The following is a 19,507-nucleotide window of genomic DNA, read 5'->3' as shown; positions in this document are numbered from 1 at the left end:
GTGGGATCCCTTGGCCTGGCCTGCAGAGACTGGGCCAAAACTGGCTCTCCGACATCCCCCCGAGGGGTCCCAGATTGTGAGAGGGCAGATCTCGGGTGACACATCCCAGAATCGGGCTCCCTCCTTTCTGGTTCTGGGTGAGTCACCAGAGAACCACAGCTGCCAAGTCACCGCAGCTTGGCAGCTCCTGCATTGAGCATTTGCCCTCTCATGGTCAGTGTACATCATAGCTACTCGTCAGAGCATCTGCCCCCTGGTGGTCATTGTGCATCATAGCTACTGGTCAGCCGGTCAGCCAGTCACTTAGGCTTTTATATATAGATATAAAACATTTATTATATTCAACGAATTTAAGCTATCTAGCATTCTTCTATCAGGCCTGTCTATAAAATATATGACAACTTAAATGGATTGTAATAGATTTTAAACCACTTTGCATATTTACCATTTTTTCTTCCAAGAATAGCCTCCCAAGGGATATATCTTGTCTCCACGTGTGTACCTAGGGACAAAAGATCATGTTACCTCAGCACATGTCAGGCCAGCCAGGAAAAAGAGGAACAGTGCAATACTATTTCTTCTTTGGGGTGTGGCTTGTTTTGATTTTGTTTTTGTGTTTTTATCTATGAACCAAAGAGATACAGATTATATGGACTTTTTAGTTCTAGAGTATCATGGATAAGAAGTTCACTTTAAATTTTATTTTTTTTTCCAAATTTTTTATTAAGGTATTATATGTGTACATATCTTACCATTGCCCCCCGCCACGCCACTCCCATACCTGCCCTCACCCCCCAATGTTTTGCATCCGTTGGTTACTCTTATATGCATGCATACAAGTCCTTCAGTTGATCTCTTATTTCCCCCACCTCTTAAATTTTAAAAAGAACAAAGACCTACTATTTTACTTCTTAGCCATAGTCTAAGTGACTGTCTCCAAAGTTAAATGCCACACCCCTTTGTGTCAGCTCCAGACCCATCCCTAGCTGTTCAAATGGGCTACCTGCTATCTACATGCCCCTCACCCCCCTTTCCTTGGAAGATCTGAAATATCCTGGAGAAACAGGCTGGAGAGTACCAGACAGGTGTGAGCTGGGACCCTCACACCCAAACCACGAATATTTGGAATAGAACAAAATAAAAGCATGGACTATGCTACAGAGAGAAATAAATTAGCCACTTGAGTGGCATCAATAAAAAAAAGGCCCAAAGACACCCAGCCTCACATACCCCCTCTTTTCTAGCTTTTTAGGTATCTGGGCTTCCATGTCACTTATGAGTCTGGATCTGCAAACTGGTTCTGCATGAATTGAGTACTTTATCTACTAGTAAAAGGCACTAATCAACAAATATTCTAATTCCTTCATTTACACTACAATAGATATCAAGAGCAGCCAATTCACAATATCAAGCACTAAATGTAAAATTCCTCCTGCAGGTTTTCTTCCTTGCCTAGTTAATGTCTAATCCATACATTTGTTTTCTCCTAAGATAATATTGTTAGGGTTCCTTCCTGAATTTTTGCTCCAAGTTTCAGCAAAGTTTTCCCTTACATGGATAAAAATAAGGATAAGCGAAATTAATCCTCCATCTGTTGGTCTGACTGCCCTGTAGCTGTCCTTTTTCAATTAAAAGATTTTCCTGCACCTGGTCACTTTTTTTGTCCAAAGCTCTTTGCCTTTTAGAGCTTGGATATGTTTTAAAGCAAGTTTATATGATCCATATTTTCTCACTAAATAGTTTCCCTCTCAGGATTGGACCCTTTATAGCTTTTGTCTTTAGTAGATTGTTCTTAAATGAAACATGCACATTTTCCCACTAATGGTATCACAGAATTAATTTAAATATAAAACACTATTTAGCAAATATAGTTCTAATTTTACTTTCAGTGAAAACCTCAATTTGCTTTTTTATTCTGATATAACCAAAGATTCTTTGTTCATTAATTAATTCATTTATTTCAACAAATATAGCTCCTAGTTAATGTGCTTAATGCTAAGGAAACAGTATTCACATGAAATATAATGGTAAAAACAGACATTAATTTGATTATTTGAAACATGATATTTAATTTTTAATCACTCAATAATGATTGGTGCTAAAAGAACTTAAACACAGAACCTTGCGAAGAAGACTAAGTCATATGAATAGAGGAGGGGAAAGCTTGTGCAAAGGTTCTGAGGCAGCAGAAAGTATAGCCTTTAGAAAGAATTACAATAAAATAGATCCATGTAGCTAAAATAGAGAGATAAAAAGGTCCAGACAAGAGGCAAAATCAGGGAGGGAGTCCTTTAAGCTAGGTTAAGGATTTTGGATTGTTTTCTAATGGCAACAGGAAACTCTTAGGAGAAACCAAGATGGAGGCATAGGTAAACACCTGAAATTGCTGCCTCGCACAACCACTTCAAAACTATAACTAAAAGACAAAACGGACATCATCCAGAACCACAGGAAGGCTGGCTAAGTGGAAATTCTACAACTAGAAGGGAAGAGAAAAGCACACTGAGACTCAGAGGAGCTGCAGAAGTAAAGTGTGGAGGTACAGAGGCGTGCACGAAAAGGGCTGGCAACTGAGTATGCGGCTGGCTTTTCCATTCGGGGGGGGGGGGAGACACAAGCTCCCGAATGCTCTGAACTCCAGTTCCGGGTGAGACTCTGGGGACACACACTCATATGGGGAGAAACTGGACTGTCTGGCACTGGGCAGAACTCAAGGGCGGCTTTCTCTCAGAGGTTCTTGCAGCCATTACCACGGGACACTGAGACCCGGGGCCTCTTAGGGCAGGGCTGAGGATCAGCCATAGCTATTTGTTACACCCTGTTAATTCCCTAAGACCCTGCCCCACCCAAGCTGCACGCAGAGGCTTTTGCATATGAATGGCCTGGCCCTTTGCAATCTAAAATTACCTAACAAACTGCAGCTGGATCAGAGAGACCCAGAACATCCAAAAGAAGGGCCAAGGCCCCACAGCAGCTTGCATTGCTTCACGGCCTCATCTGGGCTCCACCAAACCCCTAACAAAGAAGGGGAATCTACAGATCTCTCCATAGCTTCTGCTGGGTGGCCTCAAGCAGAGGCTAAATTAGCACCTCCTTAGAGATCCAAAAGCCAGTGTACCCAGTAGTCAGAGTGGGACCATCCAGATTACAACTCCTCATATCCATAAGGGACACACTCAGGGGCAGACTCAGTAAACACCAAAGCCCCACTGAAGCAAGTCTTGCCCCATAAGGGTATCTCCAGCACAGAAGTTCTCCCATCATAGACAGATGATTCTCACAGACAATTGGCCTGGAGGCCAATTCCTCCCAGTGATACCAACAACAATCAAGGCTTAACTACAACAAGACTGTGCACACAGCCCACAAAGGGGTGCACCAAGAGTGTCCACCTCGGGTAACTGGGGAGGCTGAGCCACTGGGCCCTATAGGACACATACCACACAAAGCCACTCTATCAACACAGGGAAGCAGCCAAAATGCGGAGACAAAGAAACAGGTCACAAATGAAAGAAATGGAGGAAAGCAAACGACTGGATATAGAGTTCAAAACCACGGTTATAAGGTTTTTCAAGAATTTTCTGGAAACCGCCGATAAATTTAGTGAGACCCTCGAGGATATAAAAAAGGACCAACTAGAAATTAAGCATACACTGACTGAAATAAAGAATAATATACAGAGGCCAAAACCGGTTTGGCTCAGTGGATAGAGCGTTGGCCTGCGGACTGAGGGGTCCCGGGTTCGATTCCGGTCAAGGGCATGTACCTGGGTTGCGGGCACATCCCCAGTGGGGGGTGTGCAGGAGGCAGCTGATCGATGTTTCTCTCTCATCGATGTTTCTAGCTCTCTATCCCTCTCCCTTCCTCTCTGTAAAATATCAATAAAATATGTTTAAAAAAAAAAAAGAATAATATACAGAGATCCAACAGCAGACTAGAGGAATGCAAGAATCAAGTCAAAGATTTGAAATACAAAGAAGCAAAAAACACCCAACTGGAAAAGCAAAAAGAAAAAATAATCCAAAAATATGAAGATAGTGTAAGGAGCCTCTGGGACAACTTCAAGTGTACCAAAATCAGAATTACAAGGGTGCCAGAAGAAGAGAGAGAGCAAGATATTGAAAACCTATTTGAAGAAATGATGACAGAAAACTTCCCCTACCTGGTGAAAGATATAGACTTACAAGTCCAGGAAGCGCAGAGAACCCCAAACAAAAGGAATCCAAAGAGGAACACACCAAGACACATCATCATTAAAATGCCAAGAGCAAAAGACAAAGAGAGAATATTAAAAGCAGCAAGAGAAAAACAGTTACCTACAAGGGAGCACCCATACGATTGTCAGCTGATTTCTCAACAGAAACTATGTAGGCCAGAAGGGAATGGCAAGAACCTACAACCAAAATTACTTTACCCAGCAAAGCTATCATTCAGAATTGAAGGTCAGATAAAGAGCTTCACAGATAAGAAAAAGCTAAAGGAGTTCATCACCAGTATTATATGAAATGCTGAAAGGTATTCTTTAAGAAGAGGAAGAAGAAGAAAAAGGTAAAGATAAAAATTATGAACAACAAATACATATCTATCAACAAGTGAATCTAAAAATCAAGTGAATAAAAAATCTGATGAACCGAATAAACTGGTGAATATAATAGAATCAGGGGCATAGAAAGGGAGTGGACTGACAATTCTCAGGGGGAAAGAGGTGTGGAGGGTGCGGGAAGAGACTAGACAAAAATTGTAAACCTATGGATGAGGACAGCGAGGGGGTAAGAGCAGAGGGTGGGGTGGGAACCAGGTGGAGGGGAGCTATTGGGGGGAAAAAAGAGGAACAACTGTAATAATCTGAACAATAAAGATTTATTTTTAAAAAAAGAAAAGAAACTCTTAAATGGTTTTAAGGAGAGAAGTGATATAATGCAATTTGAGATTTTAAACCATAATTCTGTGTTCTGCAAAGGGAATAAGTTTAAGAAGAAAAATGGATATAAGTGAGCAGTTGGAAGATTCTGAAACATGGGCTTCTTCAGCAAATCACAGGAGCAACTAAGAACGGAATTCAAGATTTTTAACTCCTTGTCCATCAACCAGACTTGACATTCCATGAGATGCTACAAAAACATATTTATATGACATATTTATTTGAATTTATTGTGAAAATTGCTGACAGTAAGTCTTAAAACTTCCCATTGTATAATAACTAACCTGTACTAAAATATCACCTTTAAATGATATGTTTTCTATTGATTGGCTTAGTTAGCCAATCACTAATAACTAAATTTAGAATTTTTAACTATGACTTTTTAGACATTTAACTACGGCTTATTTCTAATGAGCAAAGGCTAAAGTTTTTATAAACTGGAAATTCAAACTTTGGGATAATTTCTTTTGAAATACTGTGTGTCTTACTCAAAAATACCAAATTTAACAAGCTCCTTTCACTTACCCACCAGCAGTGCATGGCCTAAAATATCATAGAACACATTACTATCCACCTTCAGGCCCAAGGTCCCGGACATGCTGAGGCCTCGGCTGAAGGAGCCCCACACGGTGCAGCCCTGAATGTAGGAATCTGAGTAGCAAAGAGTAAGGTAACAATTAGAAGGGAATATGAACAGCTCCCCAGGTTTTGATCTCTTTGGAGATCATCTCCAAAGCAAGCTATAATATAACTAAGAACATTCTCCCACAATGATAAAACTTGGGAAATGAGGATTTGGCATTAGAAATCAAATTTTAAAAATGGGCAATTCTACAAGGATAAGCAGGGTAAAGTCCAAGGGTCAAATGTTAGAAAGGAGAAACATCTGAGAAAGAAGACAGTATGGCCAAACCACAAAAGAGTGCATGGCTGTCAAGATTTCCACTGGCCATCATCTTTGGTAGTTACTCTCCTCATAATATGGTGGACAGCAGCTAAAGAGAAGTTAAGGGCCACGTGAAGACTACTGTTATGGACAAACCCAGATCAAAATTGCATCTGCATGAAGAGATATACTCATTATTTCTTAAGCTATGAAGTAATACTTTTAACTTGCTGGGCAATAATAATTAACTTGTTGGCCTAAGATTGCCAGAGAGTCTCTTTTAAAAAAATTTAAATTTATATGGATAACATTGGTAAATAACATTATATAATTTTCATGTGTACACAATTATAAATTGACATCAGCAAAACCAGAGGTTGACGTGAGGATCACAACTCTCACAGTTGCATATGGCAGGTTTCTGAAGCTGAAGGGGGGGTACCCTAACTATGATAAAATTAAATGGCATTTAGGAAACTCATCACAATGGCTCCATGGGTATATTTTATGGCCCCTAAATCAACTTATGTGAACTGGCTCAACAATGAATAAATATTATATATTTCAGAAATTGTGCATTGTGCTAGAGATATAAAGATGATTAAAACTAAATAAATTCAGTAAAGTGATTTAGGGTCGACCTATGAACCGGGAGGTCCCAGTTCAATTCCCAGTTGTGGGCTCCATCCCCAGTGTGGGGCGTATAGGAGGTAGCCAATCAATGATTCCCTCTCATCATTAATGTTTCGGTCTCTCTTTCCCTCTCCCTTCCTCTCTGAAATCAATAAAAATATATATTTGAAAAATAATAAATTTTTCACTGTCTGATGGAGGAAACTCACATTAAAATAGTAAAAATATACCATTTGGATAAATAAATTATAAATCCTGTAAAAATTAGTTTTTTACTATTTCTAGGTAGTGAGAGACATATTAATGTCAAATGTTTAGAATAAAGGTTAGTTAGCCAATTAGAAAAATTACTTTGGTTAAAGGAATAATTTGACTTTTAAATTGGGACTACCCAGAAAATTCTCAACTATAATGTCTCCATAGGTGGATGGTCTCCACCTTCCCTTTGAGCTCAGCTCCCCTGGTACTAGATGTTCTCACATCACTCACCGGAAGTTAACCCATCCTATCCACTTATGCAGAAAACTCTGCTGCTGCAGACTTTCCCTGACTCTAAATTACCATAATATCGCTACATCTGAACAACCAGTAAGTACTAATGTGTTTATAAAGCTATTATAGGTAAAATTTGGGAGTTGGTAAACCTTTAAAAGTAGCAAGCATGCAAGAATTCCAGCACCTTATAACTTTAGTGGCTGGGGGCAATTACCCAATGGGTCATGAGGGCCTTTGGGGCATGAAACAATAAAAGATATTTGGCAAGCATGCCAAAAGTTTATAACCTCTGATTAAAATGATGTCCCTTCCTCGGACAAACATTTGCATTTTAACAGAGACCTACAGGGAATAATGTATTAACTTAGTGGTTTTCCAAACATTTTTTAATCACTGAACCTAGCCTATATAATAAAAGCCTAATATGCAAATTGTCCCCTTGGGAGTTCAACCAGGAGTTTGATTGCTCGCTATGACATGTGCTAACCACCAGGGGGCAGCGCAAAACATGGCAGGCATCGGTGACACGGTGCTGGCAGCAGGCGGTAATGGAGGTGCTGCCAGCCCTGATGGGCCCCGACGAGAGCGGGACCACGGCGGGATGGTGGAGCAGGTGAGGGGGCAGCGCCATGCCAAGGCGGGATGCCAGGCGGGGCTGTGAGCCTGGAGGCGCGAGCTGGGGCCTGATCCCCACAGGCCACCCCAAGGGACCCCACCCATGCAGGAATTCATGCCCTGGGCCTCTAGTTTTCAAATAAAACCTAATAAATAAAAATAGATACATGTGCAGCTACTCTGAAGCAGAGGTTAGAGAAGGCAGATTAAGTAAATTTTTTAGCAAGGGGGGGGGTTAATTATGTGCAATTGATAACACATATGTGACTGCTATCCTTATTTATATTGGAGCTGGCCCCCACATCAAATATTCTGCATCCTTATAAGCACCAGGAGACCGAAAAAAAGAGAGAGAGAGAAGGGCACAAAGATACTGATCATTTGTTCAGATGTACTAGGGAAATAGCCATGTTAGGAATCATACCCCTAAGTGACTGTCAAAAATAAATAAATAAGGTAGAAGAGATAATTAGAATAAATTAGAACATTAGAATAAATAGACATTCTTAACGTCCAAGTTGATTTGAAACTAGGAAAAAAAATGCTGCTATTGGTTAGCCAGGATTCTGCCTTCAATGACCTTAAAGATTACTCTGTCATTGCCTGTTGAAATCCTAGCATTTTTATTTTTATTAATACTAGCATTTTTTAAGGCCCACCTGAAGCCCTCAATATATCCTAATGTTCTTTGTCAGGCACCACCCCTAGAGCACCTCTCTTTCCAAGGAAGGCAAAGCTTGAATGTATGGATCTTGGAGGTGCTGAGGGGTCGGAAGGATAACTCAGAAATGAAGCTTCTGTCCTCATTACTTAGCATCTGTACTCTATAATTTTCTGACTCTCTGCATGTCAGCTTCTGGCACTGGGCTTTTGTCCTGGATGCTCCAATTTTGATTTCAGAACCTTCATCAGTACATATGACAATATTCTTCTTTTCTGATTCTAATCTTGTTTTTCACTTAGTGGTTCCCACCTTCATTTGATTTCCACCCCCACTTTCTATCTCTTCAGCTCTGGCCAAGATCTGCACACTCTGCCTGCTTTACGTTCCCAGGAAAAGCACCTGGTTCTCAGCCCATTCTCCCCTATTTTTCTAGGAAGAAGATTTCCTCTAAGTTAGTACAACTTCACAGGGAATTGCTCCCTGCTGAGCTGGACTGCCATAGTGTTGATGATTTACACTATTCAATGTCAATTTGCCTGTAATTGCAGATTTACAATGTGGATCATGTGGTTCACTCCATATCTGTTGTATCTATAGTCATGTTCCTCAAAGTATATTCCTTGGAACACTTGTTCCAGAATCCTAAGGCTTACTTATGAAAAATTCAGATTCCTAGGGCCACCTTAGACCAAAATTTGTCTTGATAGGACCCATAATGCTGAATTTTAATAAGCTCCTCAAGGGATTTTTTTTAGGCATACTAAAGTTTGAGAAACATAGATCTAGAGTATAATTATCCATCTCTGACCCCCCACATTCACATATCACCTATCATTACCTTTGGCATGTAGTGCCTTGAACATGGGATAAGAAATGAAAATGAGAAATCACAGACCCCGTTACCTCTCATAGCTCCCACCAGAGTTAGGGAGCTCAGATGCTTATGGAAAGCTTGCCCCAAGTTCTGGAACTGCACTCCCTGCAACTGTACCCGGCTGGGCTCCTCTGGGAAGGACTGAATGATGACTCTGGCCCCCAGGTCCCTGGATCCCAGCATCTTCTCACTCTTGGAGTACAAACAGTGCTGCAAATTACCTGAAATTCAGAATGCAGTGTGACACATATAGGCCTATCTCCCAGTTTGAAAGGCACTGGTGGCAATAAAGACAAAGCATTATTGCCTATTTCATTTAATAATCTTATTTTACCTTGATTCTCCTTTTTTGATTATTAATTAAACCATTCAATAACTAGGACACAATGGTGCATTCACTCTATTATTTCCAGAAGCCCCCAATCCCAAATCAATTACCTTAATTACTGTCACAAAGAGGCTGACTATGGCCCACAAATTCAACCAAAATAGATGTTTATTTCAACCCAAAAGACCAGCTGGAGGAAGTGTGTAATAAAATGACCTTCTCGTGGTTTATAACTGTAGGGAACAAGTTGTAAATACTGAATATAATTGTGGCTCTTTTTAGTCTTAAACTGTCCAATGGGCTTCCCCTTTACTTTGCTGCTCTCTAGTTTGGTGACAATAATGCCACTGCAGAAATAGCCAAGGGCTCCAGGCCCTGCCCCAATACCTCCTTCCCAGAGAGGACAGCAAATCGCATGGATGTAGTACACACAGATACCACTGCTACAAAGTGTGGTCACCTCAGGATCCAGGACTCTTTCTATTGACATATGGGATGTGGTGGTGATGTGAACTAAAAAACTATCTCCTGAATTGATTCTTTATTGTCCATGTTAACAAACCAAAGAAGAAGTGCTACTAATACAAAATGATGTACCAATCCACAGTAAATAATCCATAGTAAATTACAAAGTACCGTCACTTGTTAGCACCAAGAGAATGAATATATAAGAGGTAAATGAAGAGCTGTTTTATATGCTTATGATTTATCACAATTTTGATGGTGTTAGTGGTCCCTAAAATATTTAAATGGTCAGAACTCATATTATTGTGTTTAGCTACCTCATTCCCAGATGTCAGTCCCACAGAAAGAAGAGGTGAGTGACATATGTTTTTAGTGAAGCTATAAATTCTGTTTTACTTTGAGAATTTTGTAGTAATGTTAAAGAGTTGTGCTGAAATCAGGGATTTTTTTCCCATTAGAAGCTAACAGCTTTATCATGACCTAAACCCAGATGCATGGTCTCACTTGCAAGATGATCAAATGCAATGTTTTGCACAATTTGATCTGAGAATACCTGTATGAGAAATCCTACAGTGTTTGAAAAGAATTCAGATCTCAATTCAGCAGAATTATTAAAGTTGTTAGTCAATGGATTCTAACCCACTGCATCCAAACATTTTACAGAATGACACATTTGTGAGCTAGAAGACTGAGGTGGTGGAGGGTAGGATCCATGTCCCTCTCTCCCGACCACATCCTAATGTTATAGCCACATGTGTCTATATGTAGATGTTACTCAAATCTTTAACTCCATCTGACATTTCTTCCAGGCTCCGGACACTACCAGATATCTCAACTCTGATGCTGCCTGGCATCTGTCTCCACATGAACAAAATGAAGCTCATGACTTCCACCCTCCCACCCCAAAATCTGTTCCTGTTCCCATCTCAAGAAATAGCCTCATCATCCATCCAGGGCTCATGCCTGGGAGTCATCCTTGACATCCACACCGTCCTGAACCAAGGTTGACAAATGGTATCTTCAGAACATGTGAAAGCCTCGTAATCTACAGCCTGAGAAACCAAAGCATAACCTACTAAACTAGCCATCCCTGAAATAGATGTTTAATAGGCACATCAGTGTGATCCAGTGCCTGCTATTCTTCTAGAAGATAAATTGACTTTTTAACCACTTACTTAAAGTATGTGGTTATCACTCAGAAAACAAACTCCAAAAGTGGAGGTGGCGGGGAGGGAAGAGGCCAACAAGCCTAATCAGTAAGAATGTGCTGCCTGCATTCATGACTTGGGCATTGAACAGTTTTCCTGAGAATTTTAGAAAGTGCTTGGAATCAGAGTTAAGACTACAATATAACCTCAACCCTCAAAATTTAATTCAACTCTCCAGATTTAATTATTTAACATTTTATTTTCCAAAAGAAATAGTTCATTACTCAAGTGGATAATGTTGTCTAGCTCTTTCACAAGGTTGTCGAGGGCAAGAAATGAAATGACAATTTATCAAGAGCATTCTGAAAACTACAGAATATTATGCACATGCAAAGGTTAAGGGTTTATTCTATTTTGAAAGAAGTCAACAATGGCACATATCATTCAACAGCAAGAACATTCTTTTTCACTCGTTGGACCTCCCAACAAAATACTTCTCTACCTTCTGAAGTGTTAGCCTCCTGGCATGTAGCAAGGAACTTTGTCCTCTCACTGGTGAGATTTCCTCGTATGATAATCCTCCTGCTGAGCAGGGCCACTGTGGCCTTTAGAATATGGTGGTCTCCAGCTACCCAAATATCTGTGAAGTTGTGAGAATATCTTTCAAAAAAAGAAAGAAAGAAAAAGACACATCTGTAGACACCACTCTGAATCTTATCAGGAATAGTAAGCTACTAGATTCACATAATACCCTATTTGGCAGTCTATTTCTTTAGAAACTCAAATACAAGAGTGAACTATTGGCAAAAGTAAGTGAAAATTAGGAAACTATGATGACTATTGCTCTGACCATCTAACATGGGAGTTCTAGAGTTTTACAAGAAAAACTTACTTAAGAAATATAAATCTTCAAAACAACGCATGCTTTGTAATTTTTCTTGTCAAAACACCTAACATTATTTAATTAAAAATACATCATTGAAAGACAAAAAAATAATGTCCAGATACCAGTACAGTTAAGACCTCATCTTCTTCCATCTAAATGGACCCAAGTTGTCACTCAGTACCTCAAGGGTGATCTCAGATAGAGGTCTGCATTGTGCACAGTTTCCACAACAACAATCTCTTCAATGGGTTTAGCACCTTCAACACCCATTCCACTGATGATGACAACTTCATCCCCAGAGTGCCAGTCCACAGCATCTTCTAGAGCCAACACTGTGTCACGGGCAGAGGCAGCCACTCGAAGATGAGTGACAATTACTTCTGGTAGTGAACCTAAAGCAGTGGGAGGAAAATGTGCCTTCAGACATTCAAATAGTTAATACAAATGTGGTATTACTCAGCCAAAGAGTCCTGTAAACAAATAACCTGCGAAAGTAAGTTTCAGGCTCAATAAGCACCAATGTCTTCACTTTTTCATTGTTGTTTTTTAATCTGTCACATGGCAGCAATAAAAGTAATCCAGGATTAAGAATGGCATGATACAAAAAAACACACACAGGAATTGGAGTCAAACTTACAACTGAATTACAATATTGCCATATTCTAACCATGTTCCTTTGGGTAATAAAGTCAACAGTGAGCTTCAGTTTCCTCAGTTATAAAGCAGAAGTAGAAAGGCCTTCCCCCATAGGGTTTTAGGAGGATTAAATAAAATAATATTCATAAAACATGTGGTTTGGACCTTATCACATAATAGACCCTCAATACTCAGTGCTTTGAATATGTAATTTTACCACCTATTTCTTATTCCAAATAAAAACAGATAGCTATTCATACTGAATTTCTAATTTGAAGACTTCAGCTCACTTTACAAATAGTGTTAGTAGAGTACAAAATCAAAATTATCTCAGATTGTTCTGAACCATGGTGTATTAAATGATCTTTTCAAACTCTAAAATTGGGTGGATTCCACAGAAGATTGCTATGCAAAATTGAAGGGTAGCTTGTGTCTCTAGGTACCTTGGTTTCTGTTAGAGTCCACAGCATCCATTTGATCCTCCGATGCCAGTATGCTACTCCTTTACTGTCAAAGATTTAAGAAGGTAGTCTGTCTCCCAGTTTACTCTGGCCTTTTCCAGCAAGGGTCAAGGCAAAAAATTTTTCAAGACATTATCTGAAACAATACTTCAGAAAATACATGGCTAACTCCCAACTCTTTCTTCTTTCCTTAGTACATTTCCTTCCTCCTTTGCAATATATCATAATTTACCTTTAGCCCACAGCAACTTCCTGTCCTCCCCTATTGCACTACATTAATATAATAATACTTGAATCTCTAACTACAGGGGTGGCCAATAATAAATCATTTTCAAATCATTTTAGACTTTCCTCTTTATTTATTTGTCTGTGTATGTATGGCCACTTGCACCAATAATGTTGTTTTAGGCTTATAAAGGTCTCTGGGTTAATGATGTAATTTCTGAAGTTTACTTGGGCAATAATTTTATCTTAAATCATTTAGAGTTCAAAATGTCTAATTATAGGGCAGGTAAAAATTAAGACATAAATCATCCCAAAAGAAAATAATTTTAATTTTGTTCCTTGTTTGTTTTAACCTTTGGGAACAACAAAATTAAAGTTTATTTATATGTATATGCACATATATGTGAATTTCTATGATTGGTTCTTCAATGTTTGCACAGAAAAATCTCTGAAGAGCAAAGAAAGTGTTTATCAAAGGCAAACTGCTATTAAAATCTGTGATCAATTGTTCACAATATTCAATATGCAACGAACACCTACTATGCACCTACCAACATGCAAGCTATTCATGGAAGAACCAAGAGTAGGGACAACAAAAATATTTCTCAACTAATCCTTCTTAATCAGATGAATAAAAAAATCAGAGAATCTTTGAAGTGCATTTTTCATTATTAACATAAATTTATGTCCTTCCAAATGTTAACAGCCTCTATAATACAATATAATTATTTCAGAATTTACTCACTCTTATAAAAAATATGATGAGAACATCAAGCCTGCATGCTTCACAGTTGCCAGTTGTATTTCTAGCTATGTAGGAGATAGCTATTATCATCATCTCAAATTTGAGAATGTCAAAATTATGATAATCAGCTGAACTAGATTCTCTGCATCTAGCTTTTATTCTTCTGGCTATTTTAAACTTTGCTATGGTATTTTAATTACATCCCTTCTTTGTCACTTAACCTATAGCATCTGCCTACAGTACTCAGGTTCAAAGCACCAAATTCTCTTCCTGACTTTTAAGATTCTCCATAATTTTACTCTACTCAATGGTCTCTGACTCCTTAATTAAGTCTCCATTCCAGGAAGCCCAGTCTCATTACCTCCTGTCATTTGACAGGATCACTTCCATCTCTATCCCTTTGCCCATTCTGTCCCTTCACCTGTGTCCCCAGCCTTCTTTATGTTACCTATTCTTCCAAAATACAAATCAAGCCCCACCTCCTCCACTGAATTTCAGGCAGCATTTCAGCCCATGCTTATGTCCACCTCCTCCCATAGACATTACAGTGCTATGCGTCTTCCTTATGCAAAAGGTCTGCATGCATCTGAGATTTAGGCATGCCCAAGCATATCTGATTAGATATTTATGGGTCATTTGTGTGAGTTGTGTTAGCATGGGAGAAGCTTACACGAGGAGCAGTTGAGAGAAAAAGATGACAGAGTCAGCATGGGATCAGCCTCAGATATGGATTTTCACTCCTGACCAAATGGACCGCTGAACCTGAAGAAAGGAGCTGAAGGAACTCTCCAGATAAATTTTGCACCTGATGCTCCTCTGTTGGGATTTTCACCAACTCTTTTCTTTTTAATATATTTTATTGATTTTTTTACAGAGAGGAAGGGAGAGGGATAGAGTGTCAGAAACATAGATGAGAGAGAAACATCGACCAGCTGCCTCCCGCACACCTCTCACTGGGATGTGCCTGCAACCAAGGTACATGCCCTTGACCAGAATCGAACCTGGGACCCTTCAGTCCTCAGGCCGATGCTCTATCCACTGAGCCAAACTGGTTAGGGCTTCATCAATTCTTTATTCAGAATGATGTTAAACTTGATTCCTCAGAAAAGCCTCTGAGACCCCCCCAATGGGGTCAAACCCTCCCATCACCATGTTCCTCTCCTTGCCAGCACTGAACACATTGCCATTTGGCCTCTATTAGTGCAGTTCTCTATTTGTCTCCCCTATTAAACAGGACAGGAGGAGTTATGCCTATATTTGCTCACCATAATAGCACCAATGCTTATCACAGTGTTGAGCATATAACAGGTGTTTAATAAATATGTACTGAATGAGGAAAATCATGACTGAGTTATGGAGAAACCAGTACTCCAAAGTTTTGGGGTCCAAGTGATTAAGTAGTACACTGAGTGGCAAAAGAGGAAGTCACCATGCTTCATCGTGGGACACAGCACACTCCTACACCTCAGGGTATGACCACCTGGGCAGCAATGAAAGCCTGCGCCTTGGCACCCGTGTGTTCAGTACTCTCATGGCAGGTATTGGCAACAGGAGCTGGATGAGGCAGCCCCCAGCACCTCCCTAAATGGAAGGCAATGACAAAGAAAGCCAAAATGGGAAGAATAGTGCATGAAAGATTCTTTATGGTAAATGGCAGACAGGCTAGTTGATGAATTCATGAAATTCATCATGAGAATACCTACAGCAAGCTGGTAGGAATGCTGAAAAAGGCTGGAGGTTCTGTGAGAGCTGGGGGAGGCAGGCAGTAAAATGTTTATGATCACTACTGAAATACCCCAGGTTGAGCAGGTTCAGAGAGGCCTGGGGAGATTTCAGTTATATAACCCACAGTCAGTACCATATATTTCAATACTAAATTGGTCTGTAATTATTACAATGCATGTGTCTTATCCTCCCATGAGGACAGTCAGCACCTTGGATGCAGGATACCACCTTATGTTTCTTTTATATATGCCATAATTCCTCACATAGTCCTAGGCACACAATTAGGATTCAACACATAGGGATTTAAATTAACTATTATGAATATTACCTTCTGGACATTTATCTGCAAATCTCCATCAGATATATACCTAAATGAGTATATAATATCTAATATGTAAAAATTACTACAAAACAATTATTAAGAACTTAGAATAAGTTCTATGTTAAGAAGTTTTACTCTAAAGTAAGAATTATTTCTGTTGTTGGTTTTCTTTTAACAGATCATACAGACTAGAAAGTTGAGATACTTCAAGGACACGATTACACAGCAATGAGATGTCAGCAGCAAGTTCTAAAACCAGGTCTTCTGGATCCAGAACCAAAGAACTGAACACAAAATGGAATTCCTGACCTCTGGAAATACCTACAAATCAACTGTATCAAATCAAATTTGATTCTCAAGACATTATATTCCTTACTTCATAAACATTATTTAAATGCCATGCAAGGTGGAACAACTGCTTCTCCGATAAAGAAGGCAATGCACACATTTTGAACATGAGTCATTTCACCTCACAGCACTCTTAAGAAACCCAGGTTGGGCAGCTGCCTTCCTTTCCCTACTGCAAATCAAAAAACATAAAAATGCAATTTAAAAAGCTCAATAGTTTATGAATATACTTAAATGAAAAAGAGTTATGCTCCTAATTTATAATTTAATACACTGTTTAGCCACTTTAAGCTTTCAACATTGACCTGTTAGCCAAACAAGCTATTCATTTACTCCCACTAATAACTTCTACTCATAATTGTATTTCCTACAAATTATTGTTCAAGCATTTCAATGTCATCCATCCATAATTACAAAGTCACAGAGAACCATCTTACCAAATGAGCATGAAGAGAAAGAAAATAATCATTGTGGGTTAACACTCTTTAAAATAACTAATTGTTCTCTATTTTGTAAGACCTCTATCTTTATTTCAAGTAAATAACTGCCAAATCTTTTAGGAGACAGAAAGAATAATTTAATTAAAATAATGTTTGTATCAGAATAGAAATATAAAGGAACTCACAAACACAAAAAAAAAACCTAGAAAATTTTTTCCAAATATATGCAAATTATTTACCCCTTATCTCCACATGCAGCTTCACTATTATCCATAATAAAACAATGAATGTTATATTATATTTTCTTCTTGTAGATAAATATCTGTCAAGAACTGGGAAGACATACATAGAGGGAAAAGAGTCCTCCAGGTCCATGACCAGTACAAGAAATAGACAAATGTCACAAATGCACCACGTTATGTGTTAAGACAGACGGACACCCACGGTCTGCTGGCACACAGACACACAGCACCTCACTCACACAAAGGAATGGGTTGTTTATGGTAATGGCATCCAGAGAAGAAGATAACCGAGTGGGTCTTGAAGGATAATTCACAGTGGACCAGGTGACAAAATCAGCAGAGCACTCTAGACAAAGGCAGTGGTGTACACAATGGTCTGGGACAACATGACACATTCAAATAGCTGCTATATATGTGGCCTGGCTTGACTGCAAGTATGTAGAGGGGATGGGGACGTGATGAGAGTCAGCAAAGGTGCACCTGGAAAGGTGAGCAGGACCCACCCAGGAAGGGCCTCACAGGCTCCCCCAAAGAACTTAGAGTTTATTCTAAATGAGATTTGGAAACCACCAAAGAAATATGTGAGGCAATAAATAAGAAATTATACTGATTTGAGACTAGTGATATTTTAAGACTAGTGATATCACACTGAGGGGAGAGAATCCTTAGTGAGAATACATGTTTACTGCAGATTGGGGAGAATGAGAAAAAATCTGAGTCAATTCCTAAAATGGGCAAGAGTCAAGTGGGAGCTTAATCTGTTCTAGCAACTGAATGGAGATTAGAGTGTCTAGCAAGATGAATGAGATGGCATGCTATGACTGGGAAAACTAAAGCAGCACCTATTGGCCTGTTTTAACAAACTTGAAAGATCTTATTCAAAATACTTACATGATAAAATTTATGTGTTGAAAGGTCACTCTGAATGTGATGTGAAGAAGAAATTACAGGAAAGTGAGTGAAAATAAGAAGACTACATAGAAGGCTACTGTAGAAGGCTAATGCAGTAGCTCAGACAAGAAGTTTTGGAAGTTTGAGCAAGGGTTATGCAGTGGATCTGGAGAAAAGTATAAAAATTTGAGATTTCTTTTGGACAATCAAGATTGTGAGATTAAATCTAGAGGTAAGAAATAACATGTCAATGACACCTCACAGGTCTATAACTGAAGCAAATTGGCAGATAAAGAGAAATACTTGGGGATGAAAATAATAAATCCACTCAATAAATATTTATCAAGCATCTATTACATGCCATATGTCATTTGCTGTTCTAGTACTACAAATACAGTAGTGAGCAAAATAGTAAAAAAAAAAAAAAAAAGAAAGAAAGAAAAACCCTGCCCTCATGTACTGGTATTCAGCTTTAGATGACAATTTTAAACAGGTTATGGTTTAGCTATTAAAGAGAATATACAAGTGAAAAGATGAATCTGTAGCTCAGAAGAGAGGTCTAAGGCAAGATATATAAAGAAACATATAAATAGATGTTACTCCATGAGAATGGGTGGGATTACTTGGGAGAAGTATACAGTTATAAGTGAAGTGTACCTGTGACCAAGCCCATGGGAACATGGTCATTTGAAGATTGGGTAGATGAGACAAGATCCTAAGGAGGGCAGTAAAAGGAAGAAAATCAAAAGATGAAGATATGCACATCCACATTTAAACAAAAGAATGCAGTACATCATATGGTAATGGTATCCAGAACATCGTATTTCTCCATACAATTGCTTGGAGACTCATTCCTCCCCCTCTCTTTATGCTTTTTTGTTATTGTTAGGGTCTGGGCATGCTGCCCAACATCTCTTGTACTTGAGTCCTATTCCTCATTTTTCATTTCATCCTTCTGCCAATAGAAGGGAAGGTGCACAGTAACAGAATATAAGCTTTGAGGGGAAAGAGATGGAGAAAAAATCCTGCCCTTCTACTATTCTTCATTTCCCTTTCTTTCCACCAGCACCTGGCCCAGATCCTATGGTCATATACTATCTTTAACAACAGTAGGAGGTGATAAGTAACCAGAGGAATTAGAGAAAGGTCAACTATTGCAGATTACTACACTTGCATCTAAATGGACTCTCTCTACTCCCAGACCCCACACTGCACCGGAACCCACAACTAGGCCACAAGGACAGAAGTACTGAGAACACCATCTGTTACTATTACTCAATAAAAAATAAATTGAGATAGTAGAAAGCAAATGGAGAGAGATGTGTCCCTGGAATCTCATGTTGGAAATGGAACCTACCTCCTCATACAATTAGTCTAATACTCAGGGGTCAGCTGCTCTACCCCCATTAACATTATACATTAAGATTTAAGTGAAAGACTTTTGAAGCCTCACTTAGTTCCTTCACCACAAGATTTATCAGCATTTCTTTGAGAAAAAATGTATTCCAAGTTCCAACCAACCAACCCAAACCATTTGTGAATTGGAGGCAATCCAAT

The 19,507-nt window shown here is 39.1% G+C and overlaps 1 protein-coding gene across 1 annotated transcript in view; it reads right to left on the bottom strand.

Moving 5' to 3' along the window:
• Positions 1 to 19,507, bottom strand: part of PKHD1 (PKHD1 ciliary IPT domain containing fibrocystin/polyductin) — a gene marked incomplete at both ends in the record, with an annotated part of 416,219 nt that overhangs the window by 248,929 nt on the left and 147,783 nt on the right. The window contains 5 exons of the mRNA XM_080665111.1: positions 446 to 502; positions 5,447 to 5,572; positions 9,118 to 9,309; positions 11,532 to 11,689; positions 12,097 to 12,307. Coding sequence (XP_080521237.1) covers positions 446 to 502; positions 5,447 to 5,572; positions 9,118 to 9,309; positions 11,532 to 11,689; positions 12,097 to 12,307 — 744 coding nt within the window. The remainder of the gene's footprint in view (positions 1 to 445; positions 503 to 5,446; positions 5,573 to 9,117; positions 9,310 to 11,531; positions 11,690 to 12,096; positions 12,308 to 19,507) is intronic.

The sequence above is a fragment of the Plecotus auritus genome (assembly GCF_963455305.1).
Source record: "Plecotus auritus genome assembly, chromosome: 4".
In the NCBI taxonomy this organism is placed as follows: Eukaryota; Metazoa; Chordata; class Mammalia; order Chiroptera; family Vespertilionidae; genus Plecotus; species Plecotus auritus.
Note: the sequence above shows the minus strand (reverse complement) of the source record. Positions and strands in the feature narration are given on the sequence as shown.